Source organism: Columba livia, chromosome 18 (genome assembly GCF_036013475.1).
Source record: "Columba livia isolate bColLiv1 breed racing homer chromosome 18, bColLiv1.pat.W.v2, whole genome shotgun sequence".
Taxonomy (NCBI): Eukaryota; Metazoa; Chordata; class Aves; order Columbiformes; family Columbidae; genus Columba; species Columba livia.
The window spans coordinates 13671618-13689999 of NC_088619.1; the positions used below are offsets into that span (position 1 = coordinate 13671618).

General features: G+C 68.6%; 3 protein-coding genes across 5 annotated transcripts; 1 reads left to right on the forward strand and 2 right to left on the reverse strand.

Moving 5' to 3' along the window:
* Window positions 1–643: 643 nt before the first annotated feature.
* GCGR (glucagon receptor) lies at window positions 644–12293 on the forward strand. Of its 3 annotated transcripts, none has more exons than XM_065034256.1 (14): window positions 644–802; window positions 6287–6448; window positions 6651–6747; window positions 6864–6971; window positions 7091–7246; window positions 7394–7500; window positions 7650–7742; window positions 7836–7995; window positions 8077–8137; window positions 8379–8448; window positions 8569–8657; window positions 8729–8867; window positions 8953–8994; window positions 9090–12293. In XM_065034256.1, exons 2-14 carry the CDS (start codon window positions 6398–6400, stop codon window positions 9384–9386), a joined length of 1470 nt encoding a protein of 489 aa, XP_064890328.1. In that variant the 5' UTR covers window positions 644–802; window positions 6287–6397; the 3' UTR covers window positions 9387–12293. The 3 variants fall into 3 exon arrangements, with proteins under 3 accessions (XP_064890328.1, XP_064890327.1, XP_064890330.1); XM_065034255.1 differs by having other exon boundaries at window positions 7125–7246; window positions 7589–7742; XM_065034258.1 differs by having other exon boundaries at window positions 7125–7246; window positions 7589–7742; window positions 7875–7995.
* Window positions 12294–13645: 1352 nt separating this feature from the next.
* Window positions 13646–15646, reverse strand: MCRIP1 (MAPK regulated corepressor interacting protein 1). The gene is made up of 5 exons (XM_065034315.1): window positions 15532–15646; window positions 15400–15446; window positions 15212–15330; window positions 15040–15138; window positions 13646–14922 (listed from the first exon to the last, which is right to left on the reverse strand). The coding sequence occupies exons 2-5, from the start codon at window positions 15405–15407 to the stop codon at window positions 14858–14860; spliced, it is 291 nt and encodes a 96-aa protein (XP_064890387.1). The 5' UTR covers window positions 15408–15446; window positions 15532–15646; the 3' UTR covers window positions 13646–14857.
* Window positions 15647–15709: 63 nt separating this feature from the next.
* PPP1R27 (protein phosphatase 1 regulatory subunit 27) lies at window positions 15710–17656 on the reverse strand. Its single transcript, XM_065034309.1, has 3 exons — window positions 17203–17656; window positions 16140–16290; window positions 15710–15964 (listed from the first exon to the last, which is right to left on the reverse strand). The coding sequence occupies exons 1-3, from the start codon at window positions 17387–17389 to the stop codon at window positions 15841–15843; spliced, it is 462 nt and encodes a 153-aa protein (XP_064890381.1). The 5' UTR covers window positions 17390–17656; the 3' UTR covers window positions 15710–15840.
* Between the last annotated feature and the right edge of the window lie 726 nt (window positions 17657–18382).

Here is an 18382-nt window from a genome sequence, read left to right on the forward strand (position 1 = left end):
GGCTGTCGGCCCAAGGTAAATCTGTTGGTGCCCAAGGGCCGGGGCAGTGCAGCGGCCGGTGGCCCCGCGGGCGGTGGACCTGCCCGGCCCACGCTGCAGCGCGGGGCTCGGGGGCCGGGATGTGTTTACCCGGTGCCGCAGCGGGGCAGCGCCGCAAACACGGACCCGTCGCCGCCGGCCGTGGCCGGAACGCGGGGGTCGGGGCAGCTCCGGCTGCGCGGCCAAGGTTTGTCCGGGTCCTCGGCGGGGACGGGAGTGTTGGGAAAGTCCCGGGGCCGCAGGAGAGCCGCGTGATTCTGCCGCCTTGCTGGGGCCTGGGGAGCAGCCCCGGGGACCCCCCGCAGCCGCGGGTACCGGTCCCTCTGCCTCGAGGCCGGTGCGGTCCAGCTGCCCCCGCCGCTCCGCCCGCCCCGTCCCCGCCGGGGAGCCGAGCCGGTGCCGGGAGCGGAGGAGACGGCGGCGGGGACAAGCGCCCGCGCCCCCGCAGCTCCCGGGTTGATGCGGGGCCGCTCGGTCCGCGCCGCGCACAGCGCCGAGCGCCCGGAGCCGGCGAGGCGGGGCGGGGGGCACCGCGCTGCGTCCCCCCGTGCCGGCGGGAGGAGCGGGGCGGCGGGATGCGGCTCCTCGCCCGCGGTCCCTCCCCCTGTCCCGGTCCCTCCCCCCGAGCCACCACAGCTGCCGCCGCCGCGGCTCCGGCAAAAGTTTTCGGCGGAGCGGCCGAACGCGGCGGTGCCGGTGCCGGTGCCGGTCCCCGCCAACACCGAGATGCGCCCGGGAGCCGGCGCGAGCCCAGAGCCGACAGGTACGGAGAGGGAGGGAGGAGGGAGTGGAGCGCCCATCCCCGGGGCTACCCCCGGCGCGATGCCGCACGCCCCGAGCCTGGATGGGGACTCGGGTCCGGCGGCGCATCCCCGGGGCCGCGGCTGGAGCCCCGGGGGCCGGAGCAGCAGCTCCCGCAGTCGTCCCGGTGCTGGGCACCGGCCCCGGCGGGGCTGAGCTCCTCTGCCAGGGGTGTCCTGAGCTGGGGAGAGCCCAGCTGGGCTGTACCGGCTCCTGCCTGAGCCGCTGCCTCCGCCGTTCCTGGGAAGGGGCTCAGCCCTTTGGGCATCTCGGCACCTCTGGGTGCTGCCCTGGCTGCCAGGAACCCCGGTGAGCAACGCCAGCCGGGTGCTGACAGGCTGGGAGCATCTCCCCGATCAGCCCCTCGCCAGGGTGGTGCCTGCCAGGTCTCCCTGCTGTGGGCACAGCAGTGCCTGTGGCTTTCTTGCCGAGGGGCAGAAGCAGGGGACGCTTTTCCACCCTTCTCAGTGCTCCCCAAGCTCCCTGGGTGTTGCAGGGGCCCATTGCAAGTGCCCTTTGTGACTCTGTCCCAAGCTCTGCTGTGTCAACACGCTGTTGGTAAATGGCTTTGTTTAACCAGGACATGTTGGGTATGTGACCTTGCTGTCCTTGTGGCTGCAAGCGCATCTCCAAAGCAGCGGCCGAGCCCACCTCTGCCTGGCACTGCGCTGCCCGGCCTGGCAGCTCTCTGGGGCTGGCCAGGGAGAGGAGTCAGTCCAGCTCCCCTCGGGCCGTGGTGGCTGGACGGGCAGACGAGGGGGCATCTGCTGCTGCCCGGGTGGCACTGCCGAGTGTTGGTCTGCCCGCGCCTCGCCGTGCAACCCGAAACGCAGCCTCCTTGCCCCATGCAGCGCTTGGCAGCATGTGCTGTGGGTGTCCTGACCCATGCCAAAGTCAATGGTTGCCCCTGTGATTTCCTCAGCTTTATCTGTGCATCAGCAGGATAATTTGGGGCCTGCAGGACCCCTCCTCAGCATGTTAGTGCTGCCCCAGCTGCCAGCTCCTGCCCTTCCCACCAATCCCTGCGCCTTTCTGCACGCTGCGGTGCAGATTATGTGTTGTTGTTGCCTGGAGAGGGGAACAGAGAAAAGGCTGAATGGAGAAGAGGCAAAATGTGGATTAAAAATAGTTAATGAAAAAATGTGACCGCAAGCCCTGATCAGCAGCACAGGGCTGAGACCAGCTGCTGGGCACAGCGCTGCGCCACGCCGCCTCGTGCCAGGCAGAGGCAGGGTCTGGGCAAGCCGGATGCAGGGGAGATGGGGCGACGCTCCGCTCTGTCCCCTTCTGCTCCTCCATTGCACCCCGCCCAGTGTGCTCCACGACCAGAGCCTCTGCCCCCGCCTGCCCCAGCCCAGCGGCTCCGGGGAACCTGGCTGTGAGCAGTGGGTGCCGACGGCCGCTGGGCATGAGTGCAGCCCCGCCTGCCTGGTGTGGCTGGTGACATGTGCCCATGTGCTGCAGGTGCCTGGGGACAGCGAGGGACCCTGCCAGGACAGGCTGCGGTGTGCAATGGCACTTGCACATCGGCACCTCGGCAGAGCAGGGGCTGAGCTCACTCCTTGGTGAGCTGCCGGGACAGTGTTCCCAGTGCCGCGATGGCCGCAGCGTTTGTTCATGACACGAGCTGCTCTGGGCAGGCGGGCGCTGAGCTCCCAGTGCAGGCGTGTGCGCAGTCCTGGCTGCACTGACCTTTTCCCAGTCCTGTGCCTCCCCTGTGACATGCTAACCACACGTGTCATGCTGTGTCTCTCGTGTCATCCTGTGTTTCATGGGTTTCCATGCAATGTGATGAACGAGGAAAACCTGTTTCCCGCAGCCAGGACCGCGGTGCTGTGTGGCTCAGCATCCCCTCACGCGGCGATTCGAGCACCACCTGGCTGCCCGGCGCTCGAGGCCGCGTCCCTCTGTGGCACTGGGCAGCTGTGGAAGATGGTCCTGACCGTCCCTTCGGTGGCGGGGCAGCCGTGGGGTGACGCGGAGTGTTCTGGCAGCACAGGGGTGGTCGCTGTTTGTTTGTGTCCTGTGTTCCTGTTGACGAAAACACTGTCAGGGTTGCTTTAGGTTTTGTTGGTCCAAAGTGACACAGAATCCGACACCATGGGTGCCTGGTGACGGTGGCTCTTTCCGTGTGCCGCTGCTCAGTGTTTCCACAGCCATGTATCTCTGTGCAAACGAGCTGCTCCAGGCAGTTCAGCTGCTCCTTTGCTGCCCAGGTTCCTGGTACTTGCTTCACAGGAGAGGACTGGAGCCATTGTGGGTGACAGATGGGGAGCAGGAGGTGCCCCCAAGCTCGGGACAGGGACACAGGCGGGGACAGTGAAGGGGGTGGGACAGAGCTCCCCACCGTGCCCGTCCCCCCCAGCTTGTCCTGCTTACCATGGTCCTTGGGTGGAAAGTGGAGCAGGATCTGCGGGGCCAGGCTCGCGCTGGCGTTGCATCAGCTCTGGCCCTGCACCGTCCCCTCCCTTGCCAAGTGCTGAAGCCCCTGCCGCGCTGGCTTGTAGTGCTGAACTGAAAGCCAAGCCAGCCGTGGAAAGCACCGCATTAGCACATGGGGGGCTAATCCCTGTGTCTGGAGGGGATGCAGCCCCCACCGCCACCTCCCGGGCACGGGGTGCTGTGCTGGGCACGGGGCTGCGCTGGCGGGGCTGCCGTGGGCTGCACCAGCCTGTCGGCGCTTGTTCGGGGCCGTGGTTGTGCCGGGTGCCCCCGGGTCACGTTGCGGATGCCCATGAGTGTCCCTGTGGAGGCTTCACCGAACTGCTGATCCGTGTAGCAATCGGCTCCAGCGATCCCAGATGTGGAGTTCGTTCCTTCACACGTGTGACGGCAGCCAGAGCCGGGTGCCGGCGGGGCCGCACGGTCCCCGGGGAAGCGCCTCTGCCCCGGCCGGTTGCCGACTGAGGGGCTCTGAGCGGCTGCGGGGCCAGGGGGCTGCACGCCTGCGGGGGGGCAGATTCCCGCCTGGTCGCCATGGGGGCTGACCTGCTGGTTCAGCCAGCATAGCATCAGTGCTGTCCCGCTCCCCCCGAGGGCAGATGTTGGTACCTGGGTCTGACATCCCCGTCCTCCGGCACCGCGGCTGCCAGCGTTGACCCATCCCCACGTGGCACAGCTGCCCCAGGGCTGGTTCCTCTTCCTGTGCCATCGTGGGAGCCGGGGGTTCCCCCACCAGCGGAGCAGCGACGAGTGTTTGCAGCCCGGCCCCCGCAGGGGTCAGCAGCCGCAGAGCCGTGACACAGGGACATGCCACATTGCCCAATGCCAGCACAGGGCAGAAGTCCCCTGTGTGCCCACTGCGGCACGCCATGGCTCCAGCAGATGCACCCGCTCACACCCCGGGCACCCCCAACACAGTGCCCATGCAGCAGAGGGTCCCCCAAAGCCTGGCCCCAGGGCAGGGGGATGTGGCACTAGAGCCAGTCAGGCGTGACAGGGTGAAGGGACGTGGTGATGCAGAGCCTGGCCCTGGTAGACCCGGTGGTGAACATGGCAGAGGGGCTCCTGGCACCCACAGCCATGGCACATCCAACCAGCAGCACCCGCTGCTCCGAGCACTGCAGGCACCGGTGCTGGGCAGTGCCGGCTCTGGGGAGCTGCTCAGCGCCACTGGGGGTCTGAGCTGCCCAGACCCCGCTGTCCCGGCCACACGGGGCTGCTGCTCCTTCCCCGCCACTGCCCGTCTGTGCCGCCCCATGGACAGCTGCTCGGCGGCTGCTCCCGTGTGCCCGTGTCTGCTGGAAACAGCCCGCGTCTCCAGGGCGCAGGGTGGGGTGGCCGAGCCGCCGGGGGTCTCTGGCACGGCAGGAGCCGGGGCCGGCACAGCGCTGCAGCCGCACGGCACCACGGGCAGCTGGGACAAAGGGCCTGGCAGGGCGGGGAGCCCCGTGCCGAGGCGGGGAGCGTGACCGGCCCCGCGGCCAGGACCCCTCACCCAGTGCAGTCTGCCCAGCTTGGCCACGGCCAGGCCCCGGGGCCAGGGGCGGCTGCCAGCCCGGGGAGAGTCTGGGGCAGAGGCCTCCCCGCCGCTAAATCCCATCACAGGCAGCTAAAAATAGACACACCTCTGCCCCACAGCTGCCTCCTGCCGCACAGTGGGGCGGGCAGCCAGCTCGCGGTGCTCGGGGAGCGGTTCCTCTGGGGATGGGGATGCTCCGGACACCAGGAGGTTCCCACGGGGCCAGGCCAGCGCCGGCAGTGGGATGGGGCAGCTGGGGACACTTGTGTGGGGCTGGCGGTGGGACAGAGACGCTGGTGTGGGGCAGATGGGGGATGAGAACAGGCATGCTGGTGTTGGCAGGTGGCTGGTGGGTGCCACCAAAGGTCCCCATTCCCAGAGCCCACCCAGCGCTGTCTGTCCCAGGAAACGGTTCCCTCTGTCCTGGGACGGTCTAAATAAGGCGCGATGGCAGATCCAGCTCCTCGAGCCGCATCTGGAGCTGCACGCGCTGATTAATGAGCTGCTCGGGCAGCTGTCTGCACATGGCGAGTGGGTCTGCATGGAGGAAACACGACTTTCCCAGGGATAAAAATAGGCGTGGGCAGCGAGCGAGCCCTGGGAGCCGCGGCTGGTGGGGAGCGCAGCGCTCCGGCGGTGCCCGGGGGACATGGGGGTGATGCTGCAGTGTCTGCCGTGGCACTGCCGCTGCTGTCTGTTCTGTTCCCATCCCCTGCCCCGCTCAGCCGCTCTCGCCCCACACAGCCATGGGGCTGCCGGCAGAACTGGCCCTTGTCGGCAGAGCCAAAATCCCACTCAGGAGCTCTGTAACCGGCTTAGGGGGATGGAGGGAATTACGGAGCCTCGTGAGCTGGGCTTCGCCGGGGAGATCCCGGCGCTGTGTGGGTCCTGGGGCTGGGGTGATGGAGCCACGGCAGCATGGCCTGGCTGAGCCGGTCCCGGGGCCACGGCAGGCCCATGAGCCGGGGATCCCTGCGGGTTAATAGTTAACCACCCCGGGGCTGGCAGCCATCCTGGGTGGGTGCTGTGGCTGGGGACACCTGTAGGGACAGCAACGGGGACAGGGCACCCCAAGGGGGAGAGTGTCCCGGGTGCTGCCCTCAGGTCTGGGGGGACCCAGGAGCAGCATTGCAGCACGAGGGTCCACACTGCAGGGGGAACGTCTCGCATGCGGCTGCGCTCCAGCTGCCGGGGCTGGGGGAGCTGCGGGAGCCGGGATGGGGGGTCTGGTTCTGGCTCTGGGGCGGGGTGGTGTGGCTGTGGTTCTGGTGCCATCCCAGGGCGGAAACTGCAGGTACCCAGCCTGGTGGGAAAATGCACCAGCAGCCGGGTGGATGCTGGAGGCAGGTGAGGATGGGGACAGCAGTGCAGCACTGTGACCCGGCTGGCACTGCACCGGGGGACCCCTGCCCTGCCCGCCCGCCCCGGCTCTGCCCTGGGATGGGTCCCACCGCCTGCATCCCCGTCACCCGCCACCTCCTGCAGAGTCACCTGCGTGCCAGGACCTTCACTGTCAGGGCAGAGGAGCTGCCGAGGGACAGTAGGAAGCCCGACACGCCGCGCTGCTCCCCATGCGGCCCATGGTACAGCAGAGGGATGTCCCGGCCGCGTCTCCTCAGCCTCCTGCTGCTGCTGCTTTGCTGCCAGGTAAGGACGGGCAGGATGGGGCTCTGCTCTGCGCCCGCACCCATGGCAACCCCTGGCCGTGGCACAGCATGGCGCGGCACGGTGCGGCACTGCGTGGCACATCAGCCTCTGCTTGCCCACGGCCATTCCCGAGCCAGGGCCGCTGCCCTGCCTGGCGTGGTAGCCCTGTGGACAGGGCAGGTGACACTCTGGGTTCTCCCAGGGCCCCTCTGCTCAGATCACGGATTTCCTCTTTGAGAGCTGGAAGGCGTACAGTGAGGAGTGCCACCGCAACATGAGCCACCTGCCCGCGCCCACAGGTGAGCGCCGGGGGTCCCGCGGGACGGGGCTGCGGGGAAAGGGGCCGGTGGGGGGCTGGTGCTGGCCGCTGGCACCGGCGAGGCCGCGGGCGCTGCCACGTGCCATCCCTCTGCAGAGCTGGTCTGTAACCGCACCTTCGACAAGTTCTCGTGCTGGCCCGACACAGCGCCGAACAGCACGGCCAGTGTCCCCTGCCCCTGGTTCCTGCCCTGGTACCAGAAAGGTAACGGCCAGCGGGGGCTGCGTGTGTGCGCGCGCACATTCGTGTGCTGTGTGTGCACATGTGTGTGCACGTGCTGCTCTGTGCACTCACTCCTGAGCCGGTGCCCGCGGTGGCTCCAGGTCCCAGCTCCCCCATCACCCCCTCCCCTCGCAGTGAAGCACAGACACGTCTTCAAGACCTGCGGGCCAGACGGGCAGTGGGTGACGGGCCCCCGGGGACAGTCCCTGCGCGACGCCACGCAGTGCGAGCTCGACGCCGAGGACCTGGAGGCACAGGTGGGCAGGGCTGGGGCGGCTGGTGCAGGGCTGCCTGCCCTGCCTGCCCCCTCCCTGCCTGCCCTGCCTGCCCCCTCCCTGCCTGCCCTGCCTGCCCTGCCCGCCCCTCTCCCTGCCCCTGCCTTCACTTGCTCCCCCCTTCTCCAGGAGAAATTTGCCAAGACCTACGGCAGCTTCAAGGTGATGTACACCGTGGGCTACTCCGTGTCCCTGTGTGCGCTGATCCTCGCCCTGGCCCTGCTGCTGGGTTTCAGGTGGGGCCAGGGGCAGGCGCCCGGGGGGGCAGGAGACGGGGCAGGCGGAGCCGTGCCGGGCCGGGCGCTGACGCGGCTCTGCTCGCAGCAAGCTGCACTGCATGAGGAACTACATCCACATGAACCTCTTCGCCTCCTTCATCCTGAAGGGCGTCTCCGTGCTGGTCATCGACGCTCTGCTCAAGACTCACTACAGTGACAAAATTGACGGCTACAACGTGCACATCTGGCTGAGCGATGAGGTGAGCGCAGGGCACGGGCACAGGCACGGGCAGCCCTGACCCTGACCCCGACCCTGACCCTGACCCTGACCCTGACCCCGACCCTGCCTGCAGGCGGCCGCGGGCTGCCGGGCGGCCACGGTCTTCATGCAGTACGGCATCGTGGCCAACTACTGCTGGCTGCTGGTGGAGGGGATCTACCTGCACAACCTGCTGGTGGTGGCCGTCTTCTCCGAGAGGAGCTACTTCACCCTCTACCTGTGCATTGGCTGGGGTGAGCGCAGGGGGGCTGGCTCCCCGTCCCTGCCCCCTGTCCCCCTCCGTGCCTCACCTGTCCCTGCACACTTCCCTGCAGGGGCGCCCATGCTGTTCCTCATTCCCTGGGTCGTCGTGAAGTTCCTCTATGAAAACATCCAGTGAGTACCAGGTCCTGCAGCAGCACCTGCGGGTGCCCAGGGCATGGGCGGTGAATGTGGGACACGCTGAGGGGTGGGGGGACTGTGCGATGGCCCCGGGAGGCTCCACGCAATCGTGCGTGCAAGGAGCAGGGTGCCAGGCCACGGCGCTTGCCCGGCTGGGGCTGCCAACACCGTGCTGGGCTGCAGCAGCCGCCTGGTCGGGGGGCTGCCCAGCAGTCTCTGTCCCGCCGCCCCGCAGGTGCTGGTCCACCAACAACAACATGGGCTTCTGGTGGATCCTTCGCTTCCCCGTGTTCCTGGCCATCCTGGTGAGTCCAGGGCTGCAGACCTGCCCAGCGCAGCCCTGCCCCGGAGGGCTCTGGCCCTGTGGCGAAGGGGCTGCCCCGCCTGCCCCGCCCTGCTCCTCAGGGCTCACTCCTCCATTGTAGATCAACTTCTTCATCTTCATCCGCATCATCCAGATCCTCGTCTCCAAGCTCCGTGCGCACCAGATGCGTTACACTGACTACAAGTTCCGGTGGGTGCGGGTGCAGATGCCGGGGGTGCATCCACCCCCAGGACCCCGCGTGACGGGCCCCTCTCCGCCAGGCTGGCCAAGTCCACGCTGACACTGATCCCGCTGCTGGGCATCCACGAGGTGGTCTTCGCCTTCATCACAGACGAGCACGCTCAGGGCACCCTGCGCTACGTCAAGCTCTTCTTCGACCTCTTCCTGAGCTCGTTCCAGGTGAGCCCAGCCCGGCGCGGCGCTGCCTCCCGCGGGCCCAGGGCTCCGGCCACGGGCCCCTCACACCTCTCCTCCCTCTGCACAGGGGATGCTGGTGGCCATTCTCTACTGCTTCGTCAACAAGGAGGTGAGTGGGCCGGCACGGGACAGGGCGGCAGGGGCTCTGGGGCCGCGGGGCTCTGGGGCCGCGGGGCTGTGCCGCGCTGAGAGCCGCTGCCGCAGGTGCAGGCGGAGCTGCTGAAGCGGTGGCAGCGCTGGAAGCTGGGGAAGGACCTGGCGGAGGAGTACAGACACACGTACAGCCACGCACCCAGTGCCCGCAACGGCGCTGGCACCACCTGCGAGAAGCACCAGCTGGTGAGCAGCTGCACCAACGGGCTGGGCCGCGGCCCGGCTGCCGCGCGCCCCGGCACACGCCACGCCGAGAGGAGCGGCCGCGGCCCCGCCGAGCACCTGGCCCTGGGCGAGCGGCACCACTGCTACGAGTTCCCCGAGACCACGGCCGAGAGCCACTTGTGAGCCACGCGGGGGCTGCGCCGGCCCCGCTGCCGCGGGCTGAGCCGGCAGGGAAACCGCGCCGGCCCCAGCTCCGTCCTCCTCCGGGCGCTGCTGGCGGGACGCGGCCCTGTGCCGGACCACGGCGGCGGCTGGGCCAGCTGCCAGGGAGGCATGGCGAGCAAGACCTGGACCTCTGTGGGGAGGGGGTATGTGTGGGGCGGGGGTGGGGGGTGGGGGGGTCGTGCTGTGGTGCTGCCCTCATGCACCTTCGAGACCCTTTGTGCAGTGCTGTAACTTATGTGTAACTGTAAATAGGTGTGAGCCCAGGCCGGGCTGCAGGGCCAGTGCCGCGTGTGCCTCTGTCTGGAGGGGGTCCGGCTGTGGGAACGGGCTGCCCGCACTGTGCCCAAGCACCCGTGGTGACGGCGGCAGCCACGGATGGGGAGCTGGGCCGTGCAGCATGGACGGGCTGCACCAGAATCCAGCCCCACGGCCTGCCACACAGCCCCACGGCGTGACCCACAGCCCCACAGCCCTACAGCCCACGGCCCCGCACAGGTGAGCAGACGCGGCAGCGGCTGTAGCAGCGCAGCGGCCGGGGCTGCAGCTCCCGCCAGCACTTTCCTCTGTCTGCTAATCGGCTCTGTCCTCTCACTGCCAGGAGCCTCTAATTAAATCATTTGGCTCTGCCCACCGGCACCCCCGCTCCTCCGGGAGCCGGCGCAGGCCATGGCCGGGCAGCAGCCGCCGGCAGCACCGAACACCACGAGCAGTGCGTGGGGTGCGGGGCGGCGGGTCAGCCCGCACTGGACTGGGCTGTCCGCGGCGCGGGGAGCGCGGGGGCCGGCACTGTAAGAGGCTTGGGCCGCGCACATGAGCGCTAAGCCCAGATGCCGCGGCTTTGGGCACCACAATCGCCTGGTGTGCTGGGATTAGCCGGGTCCACCTTTCCGGCCGGAGCACCCTGCCCGACGGCTGGCGGCACGACAGACAGACAGCCCCGCCGTGACCCCAGCACGGGGCACTGCCCGCCACCCGGCCTGGCCCCGCAGGTGACGGGTCCCGGCTGTCCCGGCCCCGCGCACAGCCCGGCACAGGGGAGGCGACGACGGGGCGAGCGCTTGGGGCACCCGCAGCCACTTGCAGCCCCGCACAGCCAACAGCAGCGCTGGGCAGGCGGTCACCCCCGCCAAACCCACCCTCCCAGTGCGGCCAGCACAGGGGATGGGGGAGCCATGCGGCACAGACCGCTGCCAGGACAAGGGCGCAGGTGCCAGCGGGGCAGCCATGGCACAGAGAGGCCACGTCCACAGCGCTGGCCCTGGCTGCACCGCGCTTGGCTCCCGGCGTGGCGCCGTGCTGCGCCAGCAGTAATTTTCCTCTGTTTACTCGAGAACTTGCTGCCGGCCCAAGCAGGACCCGTGCGCGGGGGCTGGAGCCCTGCGGGCAGTGGAGACGTGGGGCAGAGGGTCTGCTCGCAGTGCCGTGGGGCTGCGGGGCCCTGGGGCCGTGGGACACGTCACCTGTGGGGCAGCAGAGCTGTGGGGCTGAGCAGGCAAGGGTCGGCCCAGAGCCGCGGTGCCGGACCCAGCCAGCGCAGCCCCTGCGGAGCCGCTGGCCCCCATGGCCGCTGCCGTCACTGTGGCCTCCTGACGCGGTAACGAGCCTAATTGAGGCAAATTGTTGGAGCACGAAGCAGTTTCTGGGAAGGTAAATATGGCCATCACGCAGGGTCCAGCCCTGCGCCTGTTGCTCCAGCGTTGCCACAGCAACACCCCACTGCTGTCCCCGTGGCACTGTGACACCCCAGAGCTGGCTGCACACACACACACTCAGACTCACAAACACATTCACAGACACAGACACACGCACAGACACACACACGCACACACACACACCATGCACGTGCACACACGCACGCGCACACACCATGCACACCATGCACATGCACACACGCACACACCATGCACACACACACACGCACACCATGCACACCATGCACATGCACACACACACACGCACACCATGCACACACGCACGCGCACACACCATGCACACCATGCACGTGCACACACGCACGCGCACACACCATGCACACACACACACGCACACCATGCACACCATGCACGTGCACACACGCACGCGCACACACCATGCACACACGCACACGCACACCATGCACACCATGCACGTGCACACACGCACGCGCACACACCATGCACACCATGCACGTGCACACACGCACGCGCACACACCATGCACACACACACACGCACACCATGCACACCATGCACGTGCACACACGCACACGCACACACCATGCACGTGCACACACGCACGCGCACACACCATGCACACCATGCACGTGCACACACGCACACGCACGCCATGCACACACTCCTTGGCAGCCCAGCGGGACCTGCCCTGTTCCCCGTGAAGCGCCGGCACTGCCGGAATCACAGATGGTTTGTGTTGCAGGACCTTCCCCGCTCCCCAGGCCCCGGCCGTGGCAGGGACATCTGCACCAGCTCAGGGTGCTCAGAGCCCCGTCCAGACCGGCCTGGGGTGCCTCAGGGATGGCTCATCCACCCCCTCTCTGGGTGCCTGCCCAGGCTCTCACCACCCTCCCCGTGAGCCGTTTCCCCTGCGGCGGTGCCCGCGGCAGAGGCCGGAGCGGAGGGAGGCCGGGGCACAGCGGCCACTGGCCGCCCCGTGCAGCTGGCCCCGGCGCCTCACAGGAGAACTCCCACTTTATCAAGGAAATGGAGCACCACAAATTGGTCTTCTAAGTAGATTGTGACCGCTGCCGGCCCTCTTCCCACCACCTAATTCAATGATACAACACACACCTCTCATCCTCTCACCGTTTAATCTAATGATCAGCACCGTACTGGAGGCACAGGGAAAATAAACCCCTGCTGACTTCGATTTTTATAGGTAAACAGCCCGATTTCTCTCGCCTGTGGCCTCAGCTCCTCGCAGGGACGTTCCCCCCCCGCCTCCCTCCTGCTCCCGCGCCACCTCACCCCGGGGATTGTTATTCGTCTTTCTAAAAATCGCCTGTTTATAGAACGATTCTTGTACGACATTTCATTAGAGCGGCTGCTTCGCCTCCGGCTTCCCGGCACCTGAACCTAAAGACAAACAAGGCGGAGGGTGCTGGGGTCAGCCGGCAGGACCCCGCGCGTCCCACGGGCTCGGGACACCGAGCAGCCACTCCCGCCCCTGGGGACACACGGCCCGGGACAGACAGACAAATGGCTCCGCAGGACAAGCGCAGCAGGGGCCGTGACAGCGGTGACCGTCACCTCCTGCCCGGCTCCCCGGGTGACAGAGGGACACGGGCCCGGCGGTGAGGGACCGGCCCCGCGGCAGCTCCAGCAGAGGTGGCACCACGAGGGGCCGAGGCGGCGCCCAGCTGTGCCGAACTGGGCAGCACGTCCCGGCACTCGGCTGCTCCGGGAATGTTTTGGTGACGGGAGGTAAACAGGGTCACGGCCAAGTGTGACGAGGGGCACTTGAGGAGGCGTTCTAGCAATGCTCGGTATAGTTCAAATGCCACTAAAGCAGGGCAGGGAAGAGGATACGAGTGTATTAATAGTGTCAACATTTAGATCTCCGGTCCAGCTCCCGGGATGCTGGAGGCCCCAGGCCCAAGGGCACTGTGCTCCCCGGCGGCACTGCGGCGACACCACGGGCAAGATCCCTTGGAAAAGCAAAAATAGAAACGAGAGGTGGCTTCTGCTCTGTGCTGCTTCTCCCTGGGACTCGGTCAGGACTGGAAAGGCACAGAGAGCGCCGGCCCTGGCTCCCAGCACTGCAGAGTGGAGAACAATGATTTGCAAGTCTAAAAGGGGAAGAACACAACAGAACAGTGGGCACCGGCAGCCGAGGGAACAAGGGGGGACAGGGCAGGGAACAGCCTGCCGGGACATCGGGGAGACAGCCCTCCCTGGGCCCCTGCAGCACCACACACTGGGCATGGCGCACTGGGCAGCGCCCGGTGGCACCGCACACGGGGCACGGTGCACCAGGCACGGCACAGCGGCACCACGGGGCACGGCCAGGCATGGCGCACCAGGCACAGCCCAGCAGCACCACACTGGCACAGCGGGCACGGCACACTGGGCACAGCACAGCGGGCACAGCCCAGTGGCACCGCACACCGGGCATGGCACACCGGGCATGGCCCAGTGGCACCGCACACCGGGCATGGCACACTGGGCACGGCACAGCGGCACCGTGGGGCACGGGCGGTCAGTGTCACGCAGAGACAGAGCCAAAAGGACACCAGCTTTTATTTACAACACTCCTCAGGTAACAGACAACAGAAAAAAAGGAACAGTACAGCTGAAGGACTCAAAGGAAAGGCAACGGCAGCCCCAGCCCCTGCACCCCCTCCCCGCCGGCTCTGGGCATGGCGGGCAGGGGCTGCTCCCACCCTGCCGCTGTTCTGGGGGCACAGAGCGGGGGACACGGCTGCTCCGCTCAGACAGCCCACAACGGCACCGTCGCTCTCCCGGGCTCAGGTGATGCAGAAACCCCCTGAGCCTTGCCAGGGGTGGGGGTCCCAAAAAGCCCCCAGGCGGGTCACAGCGGCCACAGCAGCCCCCACGCAGTGACAGCTCTGCCAGCTGCAGGGCCAGATCTCTGCCAAGGTGCGCAGCTGGAAAATGGTGTCAGTACGGAACAGCACGGTGCAGCCCGGGCGCCAAGGAGCTGCTTTCCGCACAGTCAGCACCAGCTGCCCCGGAGCTGCCAGAGCACCGAGGCCAGGCGGGCTGAACATGGCACAGGGGGCTGGGGCCAGCGCTGACACCCCATCCCTCTCTGCAGGGAGAGCAGAGCAGCCCCATCCCCAGCACCACAGGGGCCTGGTCCAGCCTAAGCACAAGGAAATCCGGCCTTGGTCACGGACCCGCGAGCTCCGGCAGCACCGACGAGCCCCAGGTCCCCGCAGCCACCCCGGCCAGGGAGCCAGCGCAGCCGGTGAGACCTGCCCAGCACGAAGGGTGTTGAACCGGGGCTGCCGGTCTGTCCCGGGGCACCAGGGCAGAACCAGCTCTCCCTCCTGCTCCCCCGGCCCACCCCAACGGCTGCGGCTCCTCGGCGCACAGGCGGGAGCAGAGACCTGGAGCTGCCTCCGCCGACGCCGCTGCTGCGCTCTGCCCTGCGTGCGCCAGCGCCCGGGGAGCCCAGCGCGGTGGGGCAGGGATGGAAGACGAGCAGGAGATCCGTGAGCCCAGCGTGAAGTGGGGAAGGACAGAGAAGGCCAGCAGGGGGGACTGGGATCCTTTGCGAGAGGCTCTGGGCATCCTCGGTGAGCCCCCGAGCGTCTCTGCTTTCACGCAGCCTCAGAACCAGCCCCAGAGCCGACCGGCTCTCCTGCGGGCTTTTGGGAGTACAGACCAGAGGAAGAAACCAACACAAAATCTCAAATTAAATCTGCTTGAGGACCTTAGGAGAGCAGCCGATCCACAGGAGGACTCGCCTTAGGACTTCTTCGCATCCTGTGTGCTCCTCCTCTTCAGATCACCCAGGTCAACGGGTTTGAACGCTGCAGAGAAGGCAGCAGAGGCGGTGGCAGCAGAGGCCGCGCTGCAGCCGCCCCGGCCCCGCGGCCCCGCGCCCGCCGTGCTCCCGCCGCAGCGGGGCGGCTGCCCCCGGCCCTCACCTTTGAGGCTCGGGTTCGGCATCTTCTCCACGTACTCCTCGACCAGGCCGCGCTCGGACCCCGCCTGGCTGCGCAGGTCCCGCTCCACGCACTGCCAGGCTGCGGACACGGAGCGGCCGCTCGCTCAGCACCGCGGCGCGGCCCGGCCGCCCCCGCCCCCCGCCCCGCTCACCCTCGTAGATGAAGCGCACGTTCTCCTCGTGGGCCGGCGTGAAGATCTCGCTGCCGGCGCCGGGGGAGCGCGGGCCGCCGCTCCGCTTGCCGTTGTACACCACGCGGGACACCGGGGAGCTGAAAGCGGAGCGCGGGGCTGAGCCGGGCCCGGGGCCGCAGCTGGGCCCGGGGCCGGGCGGGGCTCACCTGGCCATGGCTGTGGGCTCGGCGGGGCTCGGCGGGGCTCGGCGCGGCTGCGGGAGAAAGGAGAGGGCGGCCAGGCCGGGCTAGGCCGCGGGCCGCCCCCCGCCCGTCGCCATGGCAACGCGCGCCCCTCACCTGGGCCTGGCTCCCGCCTCCGCTCGCCCTCGGGCCGCGACGGAAGCGCCGCAGCGCGCAGGCGCGGCCCCACCCCCGCGCGGCCCGGATGGCCCCGCCCACCGCCGGCCCCGCCCCCGGCCCGCCCGGATGGCCCCGCCCACCCCGGCCCCGCGCGCGCGGAGAGGCGGAGGCGGCGCCGTGTCCGAGACGCTTTATTGGAAAAGTACAAAGTGGCCCCGGGGCGCGGTGCCGAGCGACAGCCGCCCGGCCGCCCGCCCAGGCGCAGCCCGGGCCCGGCCCCGCCGCCGCCCCGGCCCCGAGTCCCGCTCAGCCCACGGTGGCGGCCTGGAAGAGCTCCAGGAGGTCCTTGTACTCGGGGTCGATGAGGTCCGACGGCTTGTCCCCGGCGTCCGTGGTGGCGTCCAGGCTGGCCCCGAGGGAGATGAGGTACCTGCGGGACAGCGGCGGGGGCTGAGCCGGCGGGGCTCCCCGGGGCTCCCCCAGCCCCGCTGCCGGGGCCCGGCCGGTCCCGAGCCCGCGGGGCGCGGCGCCCTCCCCGGCGCGGCCCCTGGCCGTGTCCGCGGTTCCCGGGGCCGTGCGGCGCGGGGTCCCCGGCGCGGCCTCACCTGGCGATGTCGGCGTGGCCGTCGCTGCAGGCCATGTGCAGGGGCGTCCACCCGTCCTCGTCCCTCTGGTGGATGTCGGCGCCGTATTTAACCAGGAGCTGCACGCAGTCCAGGTTTCCCGTGAGCACGGCTTCGTGCAGGGCTGCCATGCCTGGGCGGGAGATTCGTGAGCCCCGGGCTGCGTGAGGGGCTGCTCAACACTGAGCTACAAGTGCGAGTCGTCCACAGCCCGGGCAACAGGGTGCCAGCAAACCCTCGTTATCGGGGAGATGATGGGGAAGAAACAAAGACTGAGGAGCCGGGAGGAGCTGCTGCAGGTGTCCGTTCCCTCCTGCAGCACGAACGCCCTCAGCCCCTCGGCCGGGCGGGCTGGGAGCGGCTGCCCCGGCAGGACTCGACCGGGGACACCGGGGTCTCCAGCGTCCTGCCCTGTCCAAGTTCCAGGAGCTCCTTACAGAGCAGGCGATGAAGCAATCGGTGAGAGCGGGAGGAAGCCCCGGGGTCATTTGAGACACTGTCTTTGCAGCCATGTGACAGCAGAAGCTGAAGCCAAGCACAAAAAGGGACAAATCTGGGCTCTGCACCAGCCCGTGGGGATCGAGATCAGGGCGTTCCGCAAACAGCTGGTGTGAGGTTGGGTGCAAACACAACCCAGTGCCTCCCACAAACATCGGTGCCGCACACACCCAGAGCCGCCGGTGCGGCAGAGAGCGGGTGGAAGGCAGGGGCCCGCCGACGCTCGGGGCTCCACAGCCCGGCCCGTACCTGCGGCCCCGTGTCCAGGTCCCACTGCGCTGCGGGACGTGGTGATGCCGTGAAGGGACCCAGGGACCAGCCTCCCCTTTCCCGCAGCGCGCACTGGCCGGGCCGATGAGCGGGGATGTTGGGGCGCTGGCTCGGGGCTCTCGGGCCCCACTAGGCGATTTGGGGGCACCTGCACCCCACCAGGGAGAGAAACGGCCGGATTCCACCGGTCACCCTGCTGGAGGCGCCCCGGCCCAGCGTTGGCCCGCAGCTCTGCGGTGTCCCTGGCAGCCCCGGCTCAGCCGCCCCGCACACTCACCAGAGGGGTAGATGGTGTCCAGCGTCACCTTCCTGGCGCGGATGAACCTGCCCACCTGCTCCAGGTCGCCCTGCCTGATGTGGTCCTGAAAGACGACGTCGTTGGGGAAGCGCACGGTGCGCGCAGCTCTCAGTCTCTGTGCATAGCGGCTGCACCGGTGCCGCGACACCGGGTAATGGTCCCTCATGCTGACGCAGCCCGCAGCCCCGGCAGAGCAGCGCGGACACGGCGCTGAAGGAGCCGCCGGCGCCGCTCCGTGCTCGGCCCTGCCGCTCGCTGCCCCGCGGCGCTGCTCCCTCCTCTGCCGCCGGGGCCTCCTCGCCGCGGTGCAGCCGCGGTGTCCGTGTGCCGGTTGTGCGGGGCAGCGGCCGCGCCGTCCCTACAGCCCCATGCCGCGCGGGAGCAGCCGCGCGCACACCAGCTCACCCGAGGCCCCGGCCCGGGACTGGCGGTTCTCGGGGGGCGTCGCGTTTTATAGGCTCCTGTGGGCTATTTTGGGGACATGTGGCTCATGCTGTTTCCCATGACACTTGGTAATTGAGCCGCCCGGGCCCGCAGCCTCCCGCTTTCGGGCAGAATTTGGTGTCTCATCTTACCATCCACCTGTTGACGTGCCCATCCAGGGGTCACAGCTACTGTTGCTTTCGCACGGAGCCCTTCAGAGGAGCCCGAGAGCCTGGGCACAGAACTTGGAGCAGCGAGTCCTCGCACACCCACGTGTGCTGGGGAAAAGACACAAAGACGATGACCAAGCGAGGGGAACCTGGTCACGCAGCGAGCAGCCAGCGCAGCCGCGGTGCCAAGCACGTTCAGAGCTCAGTCACCCCCGGTGGTTGCGTCAGACTCGGGAGCGGCGCGAGCGGTGCTGGAGAGCGCGGGGCTCAGCGCGGCAGCACCACCAGCGCCCCGAGAACTCTCGTGCCCTTGCTGGTGCAGAACAGGGCGGCCGCGGCACCGGTGCGGGGTGTTTGTGCGCCGCCCCGAACCCAGAACCAGCTGCTGAGCGGGACGGCTCCTGCGGAGCAGCTGGGGAACAGCACCACCACCAGACAGCTCCTGCCGTCACCGCTCGCCGGCCGGAGCTGCCGAAGGCCCGGGACAGACCGCCTTTCAGATCTGGCAAGGGCTCAAGCAACCACTGCTCCTCCACGTTTTTCCCGCCCAGACACACAAGCATGTT